At 36.0% G+C, this 21094-nt stretch overlaps 1 protein-coding gene across 1 annotated transcript; it reads right to left on the reverse strand.

Moving 5' to 3' along the window:
• Positions 1–945: 945 nt before the first annotated feature.
• Positions 946–18776, reverse strand: ANKEF1 (ankyrin repeat and EF-hand domain containing 1). Its single transcript, XM_027118342.1, has 9 exons — positions 18393–18776; positions 13089–13288; positions 12163–12312; positions 11022–11145; positions 6896–7718; positions 4782–5008; positions 3432–3595; positions 2112–2249; positions 946–1254 (listed from the first exon to the last, which is right to left on the reverse strand). The coding sequence occupies exons 1-9, from the start codon at positions 18736–18738 to the stop codon at positions 1096–1098; spliced, it is 2331 nt and encodes a 776-aa protein (XP_026974143.1). The 5' UTR covers positions 18739–18776; the 3' UTR covers positions 946–1095.
• Between the last annotated feature and the right edge of the window lie 2318 nt (positions 18777–21094).

A 21094-nucleotide genomic window follows, 5' to 3' on the forward strand; every position in this document is an offset into this window, starting at 1 on the left:
GTCCTCTAGTTACTTAAGGAAACAAAATGTCTTGTCCTCAGGAGCTAGCTTGAAGGAGCTTCCACTGGCCAAATCAGGAACAATTTGAGCACCAAAATAAATAATGGTAGTAAATGATTGTAACCCATTAAGCGAAAAAGAAAACCGTGAGTCCATACTGATTACATAACCAATACACAAATTAATGGTGAAGAAGAGAAAGCTCTGACCAACAATACAAAACCAACTAAGAAATGTAGAAAGAATGATGAGATTAGAACATAATTTTATGGCAACCATCACTGTAATAATTTTTTCAGGCAAAAGTCATACATGAGTGTTAAAATTAGAGGGTGAAAGTCATGGGAGTAACAGGAAATTTACGTAGTTTCAAAGGATGTATCCATGAGATTTTTATTAAGTACAAAAGGAAAAAGAGTAACTTTACAGAGGAGAAACCAAGTACATACCACTTTTAATCAAGGGATGAAAGGTGACAAAGTTTACATCCCATAGCAACATCATGTGCCTCCTGATATGATGTACTGAAAAGGGCACACCATCATGTCAGTGGTCTTCCTGCCTAAGATGCATCACCTGAATCTATTCTTGAGGAAATGTAAGACAAATCAGACCCAATTAACAACCATTTTACAAAATAACTAACCTGTCTTCTAATATACCAATGCCATAAAAAAACAAAATCTAATCCATATCACTTATGATGTGTGAGAACAAAACTGCTTTCTTAATGGATTAAAAACGACTTCTCTTCCCTAATATCAAATTGTTTTCATCCATTTCCACTAAAATGATATCTTTAACAAACATAATGGTGTAAATCTTGTAAATTCTTTGACAATGCTTATAACAAAAAATGCCATTTATTCTACTACATTCTTGAGGGAAATTGGGAGATTTATGCAGAATAACATGCAATTCATTGCAAAATAAAACACACCTTCTCTAGACAGCTCAGAATATTTATAGCTGTTAAAGCAAAAACAAATATTTGGTTACTTGTGGATTGTTTTGGCTTTAATGGAAATATCTACTTTCTCCAACGTTTGGTCCCTGGGCCTCAAAATGTTTATGCCAAGAAGCAACTGCTGTGATTTAGGTCTTGAAGGCAGCTTTCAATGCTTGCGCTTTCTCTGTGATGTGCTTCTGAAAGGGCATCATGAAGTCATCAAAATCTACCTCGTACGAGAACCGCTCCCGGCGCAGTTCCCTCTTCCTGATCAGCTCTGCTGTGGTGGCTTTGGGACTCCAGATCTTAAATAAACAACCACATCCTTAAATAAACAACCACATCCAGAGCAGGTGTGAATATGATGGCCAATAAACATGCCAATATCCAGACAATCTTCAAGATGGTTAATTTAAAACTATCAAATTTATTTCTAAATCTCTTTTATCTCTTACACAACATTTTTGGTTATGTGGGCATCGCTGTTTCTGATGGTGACTATTTGGACAACTGAAATGCTCTTCAGTTACCTCTCTGATGACCCTTAGGCCAGCTGCTGATCATTTTTAGGATGTCAAAACCAGGAAGCAATGGAGTTAATAGATAGTTTGGGTTTACTGCCTTTATGTCTCATGGGGAAGTCAAAATTATTTTCACAGTAGAGGGCAGAAGGAGCTGGTGGTCTCTTATTCAGCATGGCTTGATGCACATTGTCAAGACCACTCTTATTCTCCAAAGACATCTTCACCTTTTTAATTGTAGATGTTTAAGGAAGCCACTGAATAAATCCAGTCTTGATTAGTATGAAACTCCCAAGTGAGATGGTGATAGTGTGTAAAAAGAGGAAGGGTTGGGCTCTAAGGTGTACCCAGAGAAAGTATCTATAGAACTCGGTGACTACATGGCTATAAGGAATGGCACTAACTGAAGAAGATTCCAATTGTTCAAGGAAAATTAAAATGTTAATACAGAAAAGAGTAATACCAGATATTGGAAGCTATACAAGTTGGACTTACTTAGTCAGAAGTAGTAGGACCTAGAAAAAGGACACCTCCAAATAATAACTAGAAAAGATAAGGACATTTGGGTGCTCTGCATAAAAAGTATTTGAAAAATGACGTCATGAGTTTATACCATGTTATGATCTTTCTAAAGTACTTACCCTCTGTGGAATAAATGTGATATCCACTTTCTTGGTATAACCACTGGTAATCAATGAATTGAGGTAAGCCACATTATCCTTATGCACCTTCTTTTTCTCCACTATGGTTGGTACAGTATACATTGATGAAAGTGGCTCCTGGAAACAAGACCAAAAAAAAACCTGTCAATTGCAAAAACCTATATATACTTCCTAACATTATTTGCTGTTCCGCATCTTACTCTGAAGCCAGAAAAAACTAAAAATGCTACTATACAAATTATAATTTGAAATGAAATAGAATATTATTATAATTTTGAGTGAGGAGAGATCATTTGTTTGCCTCGTTTAACTTTATTTAATTAGTATTAGTGACAGATCACAAAAGTTTTTCAGATATCCATCCTTGACCTGTGGACATTATTAATCAGAAGGGTGTATTCCTACCAAAATGATAATGGTGCATGTATCAGGAGCTTTAGCTGATCAATCCTCCTTCACCTCTGGCCATCCTTACTCTCTTCCTCTATGCTTACTACTCTCTATTGTCTGCCTATCATCCCTTCAACTCTACCTACTTCCTACCACCTACATTTCTCTAACCCTTTCTAATTTGATAGCATTAAAGCTTTTCCTTCCTGAATTTCATCCCCTATCCTATGTCAGCCAAGGATCTCTAGGGATCCATCTGCTTCCCTAAAAGAAGCTTTCAGTCTAGAAATGTACTTAAAGCTTCCTGCTAATGAATGACAAATTCTTGGTGTCGCAGAAATCCCCATAAACAACAACCTCGATCTTCTGCTGCTAATTTAGAGGCACCCAAACCATTCCAGATTACCAGGGACAATTTGACACCTTTAAAACCTTCTAGAGTTATTTTGCAGGATATCCAAGTTACATATCCCTGGGTTCATAGTAATCATTAAAATTCTTTGGGAGTGGGGTGGTAAGGTGGGTAGTGAAAGATTATGAAACCAAAATGAAGGAAAATCATGTTTTACTTCATTTCTTATAAGGGTTACTCTTCTTCCCCTTTTGGGGCCATCCCATCAAATCTGTATAATTCAGGTCTGAGTGTATACATATCCAATACCAGTTATTTTTTCCAACATTCTAATGGTATTTAGTTGAACCAACTGGTTTTTGTGTGGGTTCTGTTTGCAATGAGTACTTTTTAGGCTTTTCAGTAACAGGAACTTTCTTGCTAGATATTTCTTTAATACTATTGCATAATGGTGCTGAAAACATGGACTGCATATTATTTGCCCATGTCCTGTAACAATATGTAAATGGTGCCGCAGCCCCACCAGTTACTAATGGGAGGTCAACTGCTTTTCATACCTCTTCTTTCTTAATCTCAGGGCCTTCAGTCTTCACTTTAAGCAGTGGCTTGCCTTTTGCTTTTTGAGTTTCTGCTGGTTTTGGCAAGTTATCCAGCTTTTCCTTAATCAAACCAATTATTCTATAGTCAGCATAAGCCTTTGCAACATCCATGGCACTATGCCCTGCTCAAAACATAAATTCAGAGTTTCATTAAACAGATTAATAATAAACCATGTAGCAAAATCTCAGCACATCAGCTCTAAGCATGCAGTACCAAGGGTGATTACTGAAGTGAATGGTATGTATAAAGTCACAGAGCTGGATCAGATACTCTCTAAGGTGGCACCAGCTCTACAATCTCATCATTTAGAGTGCCATTTACCAGCAAAACCATTTACTCTTGTTAATTATTTTGAGCATGTTTCTTAAAAAGTTGATAGGAAATAGTGGTAGATTACATTTTGAATATCTGAGTGCTGGTTCTCTCCCCACAGTGCACACATTCCTTTGTGTGTGACAATTTTACATTGTCCTCCCCTTCCCATGATGGAAGGAGGTGTATTCAAAAAGGCCTGGGAAACTGGAGGTCTCAAGTGCTCTATGCAGATTGCTGGGTATTATGACACCTGTAACGTCCTCAGGCAGGCCTAACAATATTACCTGTGACTCAGAGGCAGCCTGAAGCAGCCAGAGATACTAAAGTTCCTTCAGATCCAAAGGAAGCAATGGGTTCCACTCTAAGAAAATAACACCTCCACGTATTTACATGGGATATTTATGACATAGGTAGGCTTCCCATTTACTTCCTAGAAAGAGCCTCAATTCAGGAATGATTTGTCCAACTTTAGAAGGAATCCAAAGTCTACAGAGGCTTCAAACTATGCCGATTATTAGGAATTGACTGTTAAGACAAAGTGATGACTCATGATGTGATCTGCAGACTGGTGTCAGTCTACAAACTAATGGTTACACAGCCACAGTGAAATAAATACAGGGATTACGAGTAAATTTTTTTTACATTTAGAAATTTTTATAGCAATTTTATGTCATTTGAATCCAATGATAAAAAAAAAGTTTGGACTTGTATTTTATGGGCTTTTTCCTCTTCATTTTTCTAAATCATTTTCATTATATTTTGCAAAAGTCTCCATCCACAATGGATCACCAACATAAAGAACTGGTTCTTTCACACCAATGATTTGAGAAGCACTGTGTATACGATAAAGTTCCATAACATTTACTCAGGTTTGTTTTTGCAGCAGTGACTCAAGGGAAAATGTGGTCCTACAAGAATAGATTTAAACGGGTTTGGAATCTAACATAAATCCTCCTTTTCTAACCCTAATCACCCATAATGAGAACACATGCCTTTTCTATTCTCCAGCTGGAATTTAGCACCAATATCAAGTAGGTATTTTACAGTATCCAGTCTACAGCTCTCAATGGCTCTACTTAAGGGAGTTGAGTTGTTGATTGAAAGGGCATCTACCACGGCTCCAGATTTAACAAGAAGCTCAACAATATCCTGTTGGCCGGCATGGCATGCAAAATGAAGCGGAGTCCACAGAAAATTATCTGTTGCATTGACGTTAGCCCTGTAAAATGAGGTAGATGCATGAGCTAAAAATATGGGTTATTCCAAGCACTAGAGGATAAAAATGCTAAGGAAGATATCATAGTTTTATCAGGTTTTTCAACTGAAAACCAAGGAAGGTTTGGGTCAAGTTAAATTTGTGCCATAATTTTTCTTGACCTGTGTCCTTCATTTTATAACAGGCTTAACTTTGTGTATATATACATTTTGTTTAGTTTAAAAGGTGCTTAGACCCTAAGGGTTACAATTTTAACCCTTAGATCCTTAGGTTACAATTGTAACCTAAGGGCTACAATTTTGCATCATTAAAATCAGGGAAAAACTGGATCCGATGAAAGATCAAAGCTAACAGGAAACAGAAAAGTTATATTATTTCATTTTGTATCTACTTTCTCTGTATGTTATGAATTTTTAAATGCACCTTCATTATTAAAATTTTAAGCATTATAATGTATCAAAATTTTGTATCAAAAAATGATACAAATGAACTTATTTACAAAACAGAAACAGACTCATAGACTTCCAAAACAAACTTGTGGTTGCCAAAGGGGAAAGGTGAGGGGGTGGGATAAATTGGGAGTTTGTGATTAACATATACACACTACTATATTTAAAATAAATAATGAACAAGAACCTACTGTATAGCACAGGGAACTCTACTCAATATTCTGTAATAATCTATATATGAAAAGAATCTGAAAAAGAATGGATATGTATATGTATAACTGAATCACTTTGCTATACACCTGAAACTAGAGCAACATTTTAAATCAACTATACTCCAATATTAAATGAAAAAAGAAAATTAATTCTTTTGATTTTATTGAAAGCAATATATCATCCAGAAACTATGAAAAGATAAAATAAAATTTTAGTCCTATTTAAAAATTCTCTGCCCAACACTTCACATTGTCATTAGTTGCTTTATACTCCCTCTCTATAATAAACACATTTAAATCCTTCTTTGAAGTTAAACATTATAGTACTAATAACAATAATACCTTTTATCAAGTCTGCAATTACTGGGCTACTAAGTGCTTTACATATTTTAACTCATTTAATCTTCAACAAATCCTGTGAGCTGAGTTCCATTAGAACCCCGTTATAAAAATGAGAAAACTGAGGCACAAAAAGGTTAAGAAAGTTACCCCAGGTTATTCAGCAATGGTAAAAAGAAGGACTTAAGCCTGAGAAATTGCTTTAGATTTAAAAGTTAAACTAAATGTCATGCTTTGTTATTTTAAAGATATTTACAAATGAACCAAGGAAAGGGGAATGAAATGGTGCTTAGTCATTATGGCTACCAACAAATTGCTTGAATTTGTTGGGATCCCCTCCAAAAAAAAAAGAAAGAAAGAAAGAAAAAAGAGACAGATTTAAAAATGACTCCATGTAAAGTGAGTACGTTCTAGAGATCTGCTCTACAATATTATAATCACTATAGTGATTATAGTTAGCAATATTGTACCCTACACTTAAAATTTAAGAGGGTAGATCTCATGCTGTCTGTTCTTACCACAATAAAAAGATTGTTTTTAATTTAAAATAAAATAAAAAGCAACTCCACATCATGTAGGTAAAGCTCTGAGACCAAATTAAATTGTCTTGGGAGGCCAGGGATACCTAATCAGAAGGCTTTGTTTTCCCTCAGAGAGAAAACTTCTTGGCCTTCACTTTGTGCATAGCTGTTATTGGCAAACGGTCTTTGTGTACACACACTCCTATGTTCCGTTAGCCTGGTTCCCAGTATAGGATCTATTTGTGATCTGGACTTCAGGAATGAAGCCCTTTCTTGCACTACTTAAATTCTGGAGCTGAATGTGTCTTAGCCTTCCTTGAAATGTGAAGGCTCCCAAAAATCTAAATTTCACTCAACCAAAAGTCATACCCTTTTTCAAGAAGAAACTTGACCGCATCTATGTTTCCACTGGCACATGCAGTCATTAGGGGTGTCTTGTAATAATTATCCTTCATATCCACAGGTATTCCTGATTCAAACGCCTTTTTCAGAGATGCCAGGTCTCCCGCCTTGGTGATAAAATTAATGTTTGAAAAGACCTTCCCTGGATCGTCAATGTACCAAGCAGAGTCATCCTGAATGGGATGTTCGGGTGGATGATCTCGGTTAAAGCGATTGCAATCAGTTACATGCTTGTAGGTTTCAATCATGTAACAAGGCAGCCCACCTTCGCTCTGGCGTGGAAACACGTGGTCAGGGATGATGCAGATTGGGAAGGGTAAAACAAACTTGCCTTTTTTGGCTTTTTTGGCCATCCCTTTTTTAATTTTCTTAGGTCCATAGGATCCCAGGACATAAGACTTGCTTAAGTATTTGGTTCCTTTAAAGAAATCGTTAATGTTGACCCCTCCGCCCCGGACTTTTTCGTGAAGTTGAGCTATGGTAGCTATCTGTTCTGAGCTCATAAAATCTTGCCTCTCCTCCAGCGCCAGCACAAAGTCTTCCTTGGTGACTGTCCCATCGCCCCTGTCCACAAACGAAAGGGCTTCCCGAAGGAAAGTCTCATGTTCTATGGACCAATCGTGAAGTTTCAGGTACAATTGTGGATTCGGATTTTGGGCTCCTGGCCGGGCCAGTTTATTAGCGATTTGCTCCGCCCGCCGTATTTCTTTGGTGGCTGCTTTAAAGCCGCCTTCCTTAGCCAAGGCCCTGGGCGTTTTATGCTCCAAATTCTTCCATTTCAGATCACATCCTAAAACAGGAAGCATCATGATTATAATGGTGCCAAGGCATCTGCATGACTCCACAAATGACATGCATCCAACAGTTTTTAAAGTTTCTAGTGATTAATCAAAAGTTGCTCCCCAAATTACTTGTATATAAAGGTAAGCACATTTAGCTCTTATAACTACAAAATTAAGCTATGATTTTTTTTTTTTTCCGTGAGCTTTACTTTGGTGAATTCTGAGGGAGATATGTTTCCTATTGATAGTATCTTTTCCCAAAGGATTAGGACATTAATCCCTATAGATATTTGAAACAAATATCATATTGGGATACTTGCTAAGGAGGCTTCCTGACTAGTGGGAAAGAGTAAGGGTGACATTTGAATTTGGAAGGAAGCTGGATTCAAACAGCTTAAATAGGACCTTAGGAACTCAGGATGATAACTGACACCTGCTTCTTTTGAACGATTATGACTAAATCTGTGTAAAATCTTAAACTATGCTTTAACTGTATTCTACATGAAGTTAGTGTAATTTATATTGACCTGCTGTTTTGCAGTAAGGTCATGTGAACAGCCTAACAGAAGAAAAAGTAATTTGTTCATCAAACGTGAAAGAATAAGAACTGTGCAATTAGGCATTAAAATTCGTTTTCCTTTTTGGACCCTTACTTAAAATGATGGGACCAACATTATATGTAAGCATTCTCCAAAGAAATAAACTTTTCTGAATGCATCAAGGAGTCTACTTAATGCTATCAAGAAGGCTGTGTTGTCTGTAATAAATGTCTGGAGACACTAAAAACCCATTATAAGTCAGACTATGAAGATGCTCTTTCTAGTGTTTTGAATCTAGAAGGCTCTTCTGTTGCTTTGCAAGCATCACATAATCAAAAAAGATTCTCTAACCTCAGTATCTCTAGCATCCAAAATGTAAAGGTCGCCGAATGCAAAAATAAAACCCGTCCCTCCAACACTTTATAGTTTTATTCCTTATCAAAAAGAAAATTAATTACCAGTGTTTTTCAACATTAGCACTTCCTATGGCATTGTCAAAAATTAAAATTTTATGTGAAGGCTGATAATTTTACTAGTGATAGAAAAACTCAAAAAGAGCATTGGAGCAATAAAGATTCTAAAATTTTTATATTGGACAGTTTGAAGAATAGTGACTTATTGGGAAAGGGACCTGAGACTGCTCTCAACAGTATAATTCCACAGCATAATAATTACGTAGTATAATTCCATAGTCATCTTGAGTATGCTGTTTTTATTTAGCTTTTTCGCTTATTCAGGGTGTCTGGGGGTTTATCTACCATCTCCCAATCCACTCCTATATTCAGCCCAGCACTAAGGATCAAAGGGTTTTAAAGCGGCTTTATCTTGCCTTCTTCTGCTCCCAGTTTCCTCCCTGTTAGAAATTTTGTGTGGATAAAAGACGCCAACATCCCAGCTTAAAGATATGAAGGCATTTTCTTCTCTCTTTGATTTTGTCTCCTCTTTTATCATTAGTAAATAAAGATTCATTCATTCCCTTTGTGATTTATGTGCCTCTGTGGCTGAGATACTCAACTTTCAGCTGACTGCTGGCAAAAGGCCCAAGAGAAGGAGAACCCTGAACAGGGGCTTCAGGAGAACTATTCCAAACTCCCCTCCTCTCCCCTGGATCTGGCCTCACACTGCCTACAGGGAGTTGTAAATTACTCTAGGGACAAGATCAGGGACAAAAGAGGAGCATACTGAGGAAGGTAGTTTAATGTGGGAAAGGAATCCAGCCCTCACATTTAAGAATAAAAGAGGCTACACTCAGGGAGTTTACTCAGAAATGAGCATTTCGTGACCAGTGGTTTCTTGCTGCTCTGATTGCCTTAGATAAGCAATTGCCTGGTATGGAAATAGGTCACCCACATAGGATCTGGTGGTTGTACTTCCAAACATGCTACAGAACTCAGAACATTTTCAGACATTTATTTCAGAAACACAGCCTAGTCTTGTGAGCCAGCCAGGAGGATGAAACTTTTCTGCATCACCAGGCAAGGCCTTTGGCAGGCTCTGGCTCTTTACTTCTCAATTTGCTTTCTCTGATTTTATCCCAGGAGTACATAAATGGTAGAGTATATATTGGGCGATGTTTGTCCCAATAAGAAAGGAATCAGCATGTTAAAGTTGAAGAAGCTTGTCTCAATCTGGGCAGATCTTTAGTTTCTAGAAATACACAATGTTAAAAATGAAGTGTCAGAATAATCTGCTGATGGTAACAGCTTTGAAAATAAGACTGATGAGACAGTTGCTGACAGCAAAAATTGCAGTTGATATATTTTCCTTTATCTGCTTTGTATTTTAGGGGAATGGGGAAAGAATGTGAGCTTTGTATAACGTGAAAAAAGTCAAAGTGGACCAGTTATTACACCATTAGTTATGCAGGCACGTTAGTCTTATTTATAACGTTAGTGGTTACAGTATAGGCTCTCTCAGATCCCAGTGACTTCAAAATTTCTGTTCCTCTGTAGAAGACAGGAAAATAAAAACACTTTCTCTGCTCTATTATAAAGTTGTTGAACTTTAAGTTTCTGCCCATTTCTCATAAACTGGAAAAAAAAAAAAAAAAACACTACCGTAACATTCAGCAGAATGCAGCTCCCTCTCTAACAAAGAGTTAATAACTTTGAATGTACATTTAATTAGCATGTAATTAACACCAAATAGATCCAAATCTTTAAACTTAATTGGCTAATATTACTATTTTAAGGAATACATTAAGCTATACAAAACATAGTTTATATTCCTAAGTTAATAATTATTTGAAAGCTACAGAAAAATCTAAAATAATAAATATTACTTATATTCCAAATGTTCCATGAAATTTTTCATTTATTTCATGTGTTTCTCCCCAAAATATTTCCTCTATAATTTAAAATTACCCAGAAATGTTATCTATGAACTTGACATGATAGTACCTTTTTAAAAATAAAATAATTAAGAATGCAAACTAAAAGACATGGTGTCTAGTGTTTGTCTTTTTTTAGATTGATATTTACATTTTTAAATAAGAATTTAATAACTATAAGCATCTTAATAATTGGTTGACTCATAAACAATTCTCTTTAGATTTTTAATAATAACCTAAAAATACTTGAGAAATGAATTTTTATCACCTTCAAGGCCAGATTCATGATTTAACAGAAGGTAAATAAGAAAAAAAGTTTAATTTTCTTTCTACATATATGTGTGAGATAAGCAACTGACATTTGACAGGCTGAAATTCTCTGCTCATCTACAGTGAGGGAAAATTATAAATTCTTTAGGCATGAAATTGGTAGACCATTTTACCTCGCTGAGATATATATTTACAGCAATCTGCAAAACCACCCATAGCAGCATAATGAAGTGGTGTGTTGCCATTCATTGCAATCAGCCCCATGTCTCCGTCGTAGGCAAAGAGAAGCTTCAATATCTGCAAAATAAATAGTGGATATTGTAGAGGAATAGAAATGTACATTTACTGAATGAAAACTGGGACCTAGACCTGTGCTATCCAGAGTGTCAATTTGAATTAAATTAAAATGAATTAAATAGAAAACAAATTTTAAAAATTCAGTTCCTTACTTCCACTAGCCACAGTTCAAGTACTCAAAAACCACAAGTGTAGTGTATTGTACCACATTGTACAGCACAGATACAGAACAATTCCATCACTGCCAGAAGTTCTATCAAACAACATTGATCTAGAGTATAGAAAACTCTATACTCAGCTGGGGAACTACTGTTTTGAAGTAAATTTAGGCAATTTTAGAAAGCATCAGACTATGGCAAGCATCATCAGGGGAGCAAATTCTTTACCAAACAGATGTGACTTCTACTGTGATATATACTTTTATTGCAGGGAAGAGATGCTATGACAAAAGTAAAGATAATTATGTTAAAACTCAGAAAAACTCAGTAAAGAAATTTTAGATATAATTCAGAATTTAAAAAAATAGGATAGCATCGATTTCTATTTTGTTTCTGCAATATCACTGTACCTATGAGATATCCTTTGCTGATATATCCAGATAATAAGAATACTTAGAGTTAAAAATTTAGATGAGTCATTAGATGCCTCAAACATCAGGGAGATGAGTATATTGGCATTGTTCTCCCCACTGTGAAAATTCTAATGTGTAATGGAGTCATAAAATGGAGTAATCCCAGTTGGCAAAACCTTTAAGCTGTCATAATTAAAAATATAGAAAAACATTATTAGCAATATTAAAAGAATAAGTTAGCAAGCAGATAAAACTGAATAAAGAGCTAAAATATATTTTGAAGGTTAATATTTGGTTTAAAATATAGTTTTAGAATTATTTTGGAAAATCAAGATGATAACTCAGAAAAAATTCTATCAGTGTAACCTACATGATATTTTAAGATGTTGAGAAAAAGAAGAGAATATTTTTAGCAACAAAATTTAAAGCAAAGAGTAGATTATTACATCAAAAAAGCCTCCTTTGGCAGCAAAGTGTGCGGCGTGATGTCTGTCATTGTCAAATGCATTCACGTCACCTCCTCTTTCCAATATCCCTCGAACTAGTTCTACCACTCCTTCTCTTGATGCTTCCATTAAAGCCGTGCGACCTGTGGACTGGACGTGAAACAGATCAGATGCTGTTTATCCCTGTCATACTAAATAACATATTCCGTATAAATATGGTCTAAATCCATTTGGCCTTAGAGTCACACTGACACGTTCAGTTCTGTACAGTTTTATTGGTTTCACGTAACAAATAGGAAAAATGAAGCCAGTAAAATGGGTCAGTGTCCAAAATGTAGAATTCTAAAATCAGAGTCAAGGTCACACCAAAAGTCCCTGTAAGAACATCATGCTGAAAAATGCAGTTTCTTGTAAAGAAAGTAGAGCATTAAGGGAGAAAAGAGGGTAAAACACATGCTAAAATTAGGCTATAGGTGTTTTCCAATGAGAAGAAAATCTATTTTTATTGTTGGGAAATGACAATTAAAAGATAAGAAAACTGAATAAAATTAGCCAAATGAGGAGAGGGAGCAAAATGATTAAGGGGAACAGCAGAACTACATATTTTCTTTTGAAGAAGATAAATTTTTATTAGGCATCAGTAATATCTTTTCTATTTCCTGTAATGATCTTTTAACATTATGCATAATAAATACCAATTTTCCAAACATAATTAGGAAATAGATTGTAGAATCATGGCCATGCCATATAAAGATGATGAAAGTATATCATCTTAAAGTATTTTGAACAGAAATGAACAGTCTAAACTAACAGGATAATTTTATCATATTCAAATGAAAAAATACACTAATAGAGATTATTAGTGTATTGAAATTTTTTTCTATAATTGAAAAAAGGAATATTTATAATCACAGGAATAGTCATACTGAGTTGACAGCATTTGGATTGGCTCCTTTTTCCAAAAATGTCAGGCACACATCTTTAACATCATGTGCTTCTTCACAAGCTCTAAGGAATATTGGCTTTCCTTCATAGGTACAATTGTTGACATCTGCACCATGTTCCAAGGCAATCAGTGCACAGCGATAATGCCTCTTAGTAGGTAAAATGCAGTAAAACAAAATACCTGTAGAAAAATAGAATCCCCAAAGAATACTTAATTAGTAGTCTCTCTATATTTGGATCACATAGGAAGGAACAAACAATAATTTACAAATTCATAATTAGCTAGCTGAAGGTGATAGAGCAAAGATGTTTATGCCTTGGTTTTCCCTCTGAAATCAACTGAAACACCAAGACAGAGATACCAGAAAAGAAACCCAACCTCATATAAGAGCCAGAAAACAATCATAACCAAAATGTGATAAGACTTTGTTTGGGAAGAATTTGAGTGCTGGGATGTGAGCTCCGGTTGACCCTGGGTATTTGGCATCCTGCAGTCTATACCCCAGTGTCCCTTCTTGGAATATACAGGGGTGTGTGTGCCAGAGGACTATTGGTGGATCCCTGGATCCCCTCTGAAACTGCAGAGTGGCAAAGGAGATGGTACATAATGATGAAATGTGCAGACCAGCCATGTTTATAGGAAGCAGGCTGTCTGTACAGTAGCAGTGAGAAGAAAAACTAGATGGCAAGGGGCTCTGACATTTTGGCAAATCATTTTGTTTACTGAAGAGAGAAAAATGCTAAATCTTCATACCCAGCACCTGTGACATACAGACCCTCAACATAACCCATGTCAAAAATGTACTACAGACCTGGGGTATTGTTTATATTCCCCTGGTAAGAAAGTCAGGTAAACAGCAGTCAAACTTCAGACTGACTTTGTAATGACTTGACTCTAAAAAGAGGCTTCATTCAAAGAGGAACAATAATCAACAAGAAACCAGCATGTGACCTATGAAAAAATATACTGAAAGAAAGGTAAGGAAAGAAACTTGATGACAAACATAGGCAAAAATTATATACTCAAAAAACTATACGACATGAAAATTATTGACTGACCCATTTCCATGACAACAAAGAAATCAAATACATTTTTTTCTGAAACAAAAGTACAAAGCTAGACTGAACCTATAATAAATACTTCTAGGACAATAAAAGATAAATAGAAGGAAAAGTTGAATTTGAGCAAGCAAAGCTTAAAAAAAGAAATGGTAGAGAAAAATATTGTAAAACCACTAAGGAAATGAAAGTGGTTCATGTTGGAAGCAGGAAAAAGGAGAGCAGACATCGCCAAAACCATGGTCAGGGACATGGAAGAAAAACTTGAAAGAACTTGAAAGAAAAATGTAACTGAAATGATGCAAGAGTTTAAATGTTCTAGAGAGGCAAAGAATACTTAACATGTATGTAATTGGTATTCAAAAATAAAAGAACAAATGGAACAGAAAGAAATGGAGAGATATAATAGAAGAAAACTCTCTTGAAGGAAAAACCTAGATCTGACAGAGTATACTGAGTCTCAGGAAAAATTGATTAAGAACAATCCATAAGATGGTGCCTAGGTAAAGCTAGGTAAGAAAGTGTCCTGTGAGCATCCAGTTAAAAATTCAAGTCATTTCTAAAGAGAAAAAGTCAAGCTGGCTGCAAGACTTTGGTACAGCAACATTCAGTGCTAGAAAATAACCAAAAGAGCTCTACAATGTCACTTGGAATAGAAAACAGGGAATTTTTAATACTCAGTCAAGGTATTGTTCATATATAAAAGTGATGGACAATAAGTTTAAAGATGCAAGAAATCAAAAGATATAAGCCCAAAGGAGTGAGCTAAACTACTTGATGACAAAAATGAGTCTAACAGGGGATCAACAGAGAATATGTGACTAAAAGACCCTTGATAGATGTTGAATCCCTTCAACCATTGAACCAAAGTTCAATCACCTTAGGAATTCTAGATACAGAAAATAATATTGTAATTCACAGTAATGTAGAAATAATAATGTAATTTAACAAAACTTGGAGGGAAGAGAGGGAAGGAGAGACAGTGTAATCATTTGATTTTCTTTATCTTTTACTGCTGGAGTTTGAGATATTATTTAAAACAGATAAAGAGATAGATGCTTATTATTTAAAGGTATGAAAAGAATCACTGAGAGAACTAAAATGATTTTAATGTACTAAAATTAGGTACTGGAAGGGAGGTAAAGGACGTGAGAGGAAGGGTTCTTGTACCAATCTCATCTTTCATAGAGAAATATTAATGAATACTGTTTAAAGTGCTAATTCAATAAACAGAGTATTAAGTATATGTAACGCTGTCCAGTTAGCCATTAAAAGAACTAAAAACATACCATTAATTTTAGAAAATGTGAGAAGGAAAATATATACACACAGCAAAACAAAACACAGAACACATGGACCATAGAGGAAAATATTTTTATACATATTTGTGTATTTATATAAATTAAATATATTATGTTTTCATAATATAAAATAAGTGACAGTTCTGATGCCAAACCTATGGAGCATCTAGATAAATGTAAATTGGATAAACTCTACCATTAAAATAAAAATACAATGTATGTGAAAATAGAAACCAAAATATATCTCTTATAAACATGCATCTAAAATAGAGTTACTCAAACAGTTAAAAATAGAAAGATGGTCAAGGACATGGTTGAAAATACAAAATCAAAGACAGAGAAGTCATAGTAGGTAAGAGTGAACCAAAACAGCAATAAACAATAACAACAGCAAAATCTAGAAAATAGTGCCAGTTGAGGTTGAATTCATTACAAAGACCTTAAGGAACTTATGAAATGGCTACTTTATAATGATGGCATGTGCAACACACAGTGAAAGTCTATCCATGCTGACTATTTAAGCCACAAAGGACACAAATCAACATTCCAAGATCGAAGCAAAAACAAAAGAGAAAAACATGTATACACAATAGAACTAGCATATTGAATTGAGGACTGGGGATGCATTCCTATAAATGGGAGAACCAATGGAATGGGTGTTACAAGGAACTATTCCAGCTTTACCCTTAAAGAAAATAATTCCAGACACTGTAACTAATTTCCTAAGACAACAAATAATTTTTTGGCTTAGAGTGTTACCTTCTCCATATTCTGCAAAATTGTTCAAATAGAAAGTACAGGTTAGACCTAGAGTACATCCCTCATCCTTCTAAAGCTCCATTATTTTAACCATTTAAATGTTTGCTCATCCTTTTGAAACAATGTGCAGTGAGTCAAATGTCAATCACCGGAAAATAGGATGTTAAGGGCAGAGAGACTACAGTGGAATAAACCAAGGAGTTTGGCCAGTGGCAGCCCTTGAGCTGAGGGATGTGCAAGGTAAGCTAGGTTCACTGATGGGAAGACAAGGCCCTCTGTGCAGTAGGCATACCATGAACCACAATCAAGGCTGGAGGGAGCAGTACTAACAAGGTCACGTGTGAAACAAGATTTTGTATTTATTTCAAGTTTCATTTTATATTTTTACTTCTTTCTATTTGATTTGTCAGGTTGTTTTTATCATACTTTGGTCTTCCAGAACCTTGGTAGGTTTAATATTAATTTGAATGAGTATAGATAACCTCATGGCTGTTGCATTTGCTACAGATACTCATTTGACCTCGTTTCCAATTTTACCTTGATTGCTTACATTTTAGTTTTTTATGCTATAAAATGTCTCAGACTGCTTTCTTTGTGATTTGTATCTCTGTTTCAAACTCAAGAAGGTAAACTTTTCTTTGTTACCGTTCTTCTGAATGTACTGAAGTTTCCATGAAACTCCAGGTATACAAGATGCCATTTAAAAAACTATCTCATGGTCAAATAAATATGGAAAATGTCACTGGTTTTGGTCGGTATGACAAATGTAAAATAAACATGTCTAAATTTGTTTTATCCAATGTTTCTCTAATAAATTTGGCAGCGGAATAAACCAATTTTGCATGTAGCACTTATCAATATCCCACTGATTCAGTGGCCCGTGACACACACTTTGGGAAATGATATTCTACAGAGCGTTGAGAGGTTTTTTTTCAGAATAAAACATTTTAAAACACATTTGACTCCTGAGTGCATCTGAAGTGTATTTTGTTACATGGTGCCATTAAGTAATTAAATAACTCTTCCTTTTCTTTGTCCTCTCCTCTTGTTATAAGCAAGTCACTTTTCAAATACCATGTCCACAGAGAGTTAAAAAGCAGACTCTGCTCCTGTCAGAAAACATTAATTAACATTATAAAATGGGACTCATTTCTCTAATGTGGGACTGATGTTAATGGCTTTGTACTTGAAGCAACTCTTTGGAACAACTGATTAAATCTACCAATTTATATTAAGCCTGGAGGTAATTTTCTTAGTGATTTTCATGAGGCTGTGTCACCTCCTGTCAGAACCTTGAGTTATTTGGACAAGAAGCTCCCAGATCGTGGTCTTGAAATGGGATTTGGGAGGGAAGGAGTGAGAAAGTGGGGCTATCTCACCTGAATAATCATGGAAATGCCATATCTCAAATTTTTTTTTTTTTTTGCGGTACGCGGGCCTCTCACTGTTGTGGCCTCTCCCGTTGCGGAGCACAGGCTCCGGACGTGCAGGCTCAGCGGCCATGGCTCACGGGCCCAGCCGCTCCGCGGCATGTGGGATCTTCCCGGACCGGGGCACGAACCCGTGTCCCCTTCATCGGCAGGCGGACTCTCAACCACTGCGCCACCAGGGAAGCCCGCCATATCTCAAATTTTAAGCCATATTTTCAAATACATTTTTAAATGACACTAGAAAGTTGGAGTTTATGTCAGAATCCACCTTTGTCCCTCAAATTCCTAAATGCAACTACTTTCTACATTAGATTGCTCTTGAGAGCAAAACCTATATCTAGTATTACTCGAGGTTCTAAAATGTAAAAAAGAAGAGATGCTCTCCTTCATCTTTAGCTCTAAATGAGACTTTATATTTTACAATGGGTGATTGTGATTATGGAAATATTAACATGTGTCATGTTGAAAGTTCTCCATGTTAAAAAAAAAAAAACAGATTGACTAATTCTAATATTATTTTTCAATGAGAAAGTTCTCAGAACTGGCTTCCCTAAGAAATACCTGCATCATTTTCAAATCATGGGGAGATAGTGTCCTTTGGTATAAGAGTGAGAATCTAGACTTTCACTACCATGTACCATAAATAACTCATTTCTAAAGCTGGAAAGCAAAAAATGCATTTTATTGATTTCTGGCTACAAAGTGAATTGCTGGATAAAATGCTGGGAGTTCTTACCTTTTCCTTCATTATCGACAATAGTCATATCGGCCTCTGCCTTGGCTAATATTTCCATTGACAATTCGTGGCCCAGTTCTGCAGCCCTCATAGTCGGAGTACAGCCCATTTTATCTTGCACATCAGGGTGAGCACCGAGGCTCAGGAGAAAGCTGACCATATCGATGTCATTGGAAACTGAGGCTAAGTGCAGAGCACTGTTTCCATTGACGGGGTCTGTGAAATTGATGAGTTCAGGGTATCCGAGCCTAGTCAGCTTCTCTATCTGCTTCTTGTCTTTGTTCCGAACACACTGGAGAACTTTGTAGATCTGCAGGTTCTCAAGTCTTTTATCTGCTAAAGCCATATTTGACCAGCTTCTTGAAAATGCCTTTGTGGACCAAAACAAAAATTACAGCAACAAAAATCAAAGCAAAAACATATAACTCAAAGTTAATTTTGTCTTCTTTACTTTGACTAAATAATAATAATAAATGTATATATATATATATATATATATTTTTTGCGGTATGCGGGCCTCTCACTGTTGTGGCCTCTCCCGTTGTGGAGCACAGGCTCCGGACGCGCAGGCTCAGCGGCCATGGCTCACGGGCCTAGCCGCTCCACGGCATGTGGGATCTTCCCAGACCAGGGCATGAACCCGTGTCCCCTGCATTGGCAGGCAGACTCTCAACCACTGCACCACCAGGGAAGCCCGATAATAATATTTTAAGCCTTCCCTAAGAAGAGATGCTGTTTCTTATGAAACGTTATTACCATAATTTATTGCAACTAATTCATGAAAGCAGAAATTACATATAAATACAAAAATATTCAGCTAGCATAACGTTAAAATATTTCAAAACAAATCTTCCATCATAATTAACACTAGACTTGCTATGCAGTTTTCTTATTATTCCATTTAATCTTCCCTCCTTGACACAGCTTTACCATTTACCCATGAAGAAGGTAAAGCTAATTAAATTGCCAAGCTCCCCACTATAATGATCTGTACCAGCATGTTCCTCACAATGTAGAGACCACACAGATTTCAGTAGCTTAAACATGTTATAAAGAATGTGTAGAATTTTGAGGTGCTTATAAACAGGAATCTATTGAGCCCTGGGAAATACCAAAGATGTGATGGATGATTCCTGTGCCATCTTAATGTGGGAACTATGTAGGTAAATGGTTCAGAGATAACTGTAAATTTTCATAAATAATCCCACTAAGTTGCAATGAGCATTCTAATACGTAATTTTATCTCATTGTTTATTCAGTTCAAAAAAACAATATTTTGAGTCAAGTAGTAGACCATGTTAGGTACGCCCAGCTCGTGTTTCTTCACGTTTTCTGGGAACAGAACTTCATTAACATATTGGGAATCCATTCCAGAGAGTACAGAGGTGCTATCCTAGGCCAAATCATTGCCATTGCCTTGTAATTTGTCTCACTGCTTCCACAAAAACCCTCTACAGCCCATTCTCTATTCAGTCCCCAGAAAAATCTTTGTAAAATGTAGGTTAGATAAGATCAGACCAGCTTCCACCCCCAACATTTTAGTATTACTATTTTTAAACATAAAGAAAGTTGAACACCCATATATCCCCACCACTGAGATTCTACCATTCATGCTTTTTTTTTCCATTCATGCTTTATTTGCATTATCACACATCTATCCATCCCTCTATCTATCCATCAATCTATCTTATTTTTTGATCCATTTCAAAGTAAATTGCAGACATATTCCAGCATACATATCCTTAACTGTAGTTCAATATTTGTCTACAGTTCTTTTTCTCTTCCTGGTCTTCTGAACATATAATATAATATACAAGAATTATGTGTACTATTTCTATATATAGCCATTGATAAATGCATACAACTTTGTAAACTAAACCCCTATCAAGATACAGAGCATTACCTTCACACCTGAAAGTTCTTTCCAAACTATCTTTTAAAAGTATTTCAGTAGCTTTCCATTGTAATTAGAAAAAATCCAAACCCCTCAGGGTGATCTCTTAAGGACACTTTCTCTGCCCCTCTGACCTCACTTCACTCCAGTCTCCCTCGATTTAGTGACCTCCAGCCACACACACTGGCCTTCTTTCTGGTTATGGTTCATTCCTGACTCTGGAACTTCTTGTTCCCTCTGCCTGGAGTGCTCTTTGCTCAGAATTTCTGTTGGTTGGCATTCTCACAACTCAAATTGCAGTCACCATGTTACATCATCCCTTTGTTTTATTTTTTTCACGATGAAGTGAAACATTCTATATATAAAATTTCTAGAAATCTGTAAATATAGATATATTCGATTTATGTATTGTGTGTCTCCCTCACTAGTATATGGTCTTCATGGAATAGAAGCTTTATATTTTAATTACTATTATCTCTCCATCACCCAGAACCTGACTCCTATGTGGCATTCAATAAATATTTGCTCAGTAAATGATGACTGAAAGTTAAAAGATTGAGGAATGGAAGAAATCAAAGAAAACACCTAAGTTTCTGTCTTGAGCAACCTGTGTCTGAGATGGTGAGCCCAGGATGGGGTCCAGATTTGTCAGGGAGTGAGCTAAGCTTTGAGCATGCAGAGTGAGAATTCACAAGGCAATGGTGTACATTATTCAGGGAAAGATCTGAGCCTGGTGGGTGGGGAGTTACAAGGTTTTTGGCAGTTTCAGTAAGCCCCAGACTGGGTGAGGACTGTTTATTCTTTGTGC

This window comes from Aethalodelphis obliquidens, unplaced genomic scaffold (genome assembly GCF_003676395.1).
Source record: "Aethalodelphis obliquidens isolate GAN/ISIS:26980383/991018 unplaced genomic scaffold, ASM367639v1 scaffold18, whole genome shotgun sequence".
Classification (NCBI taxonomy): Eukaryota; Metazoa; Chordata; class Mammalia; order Artiodactyla; family Delphinidae; genus Aethalodelphis; species Aethalodelphis obliquidens.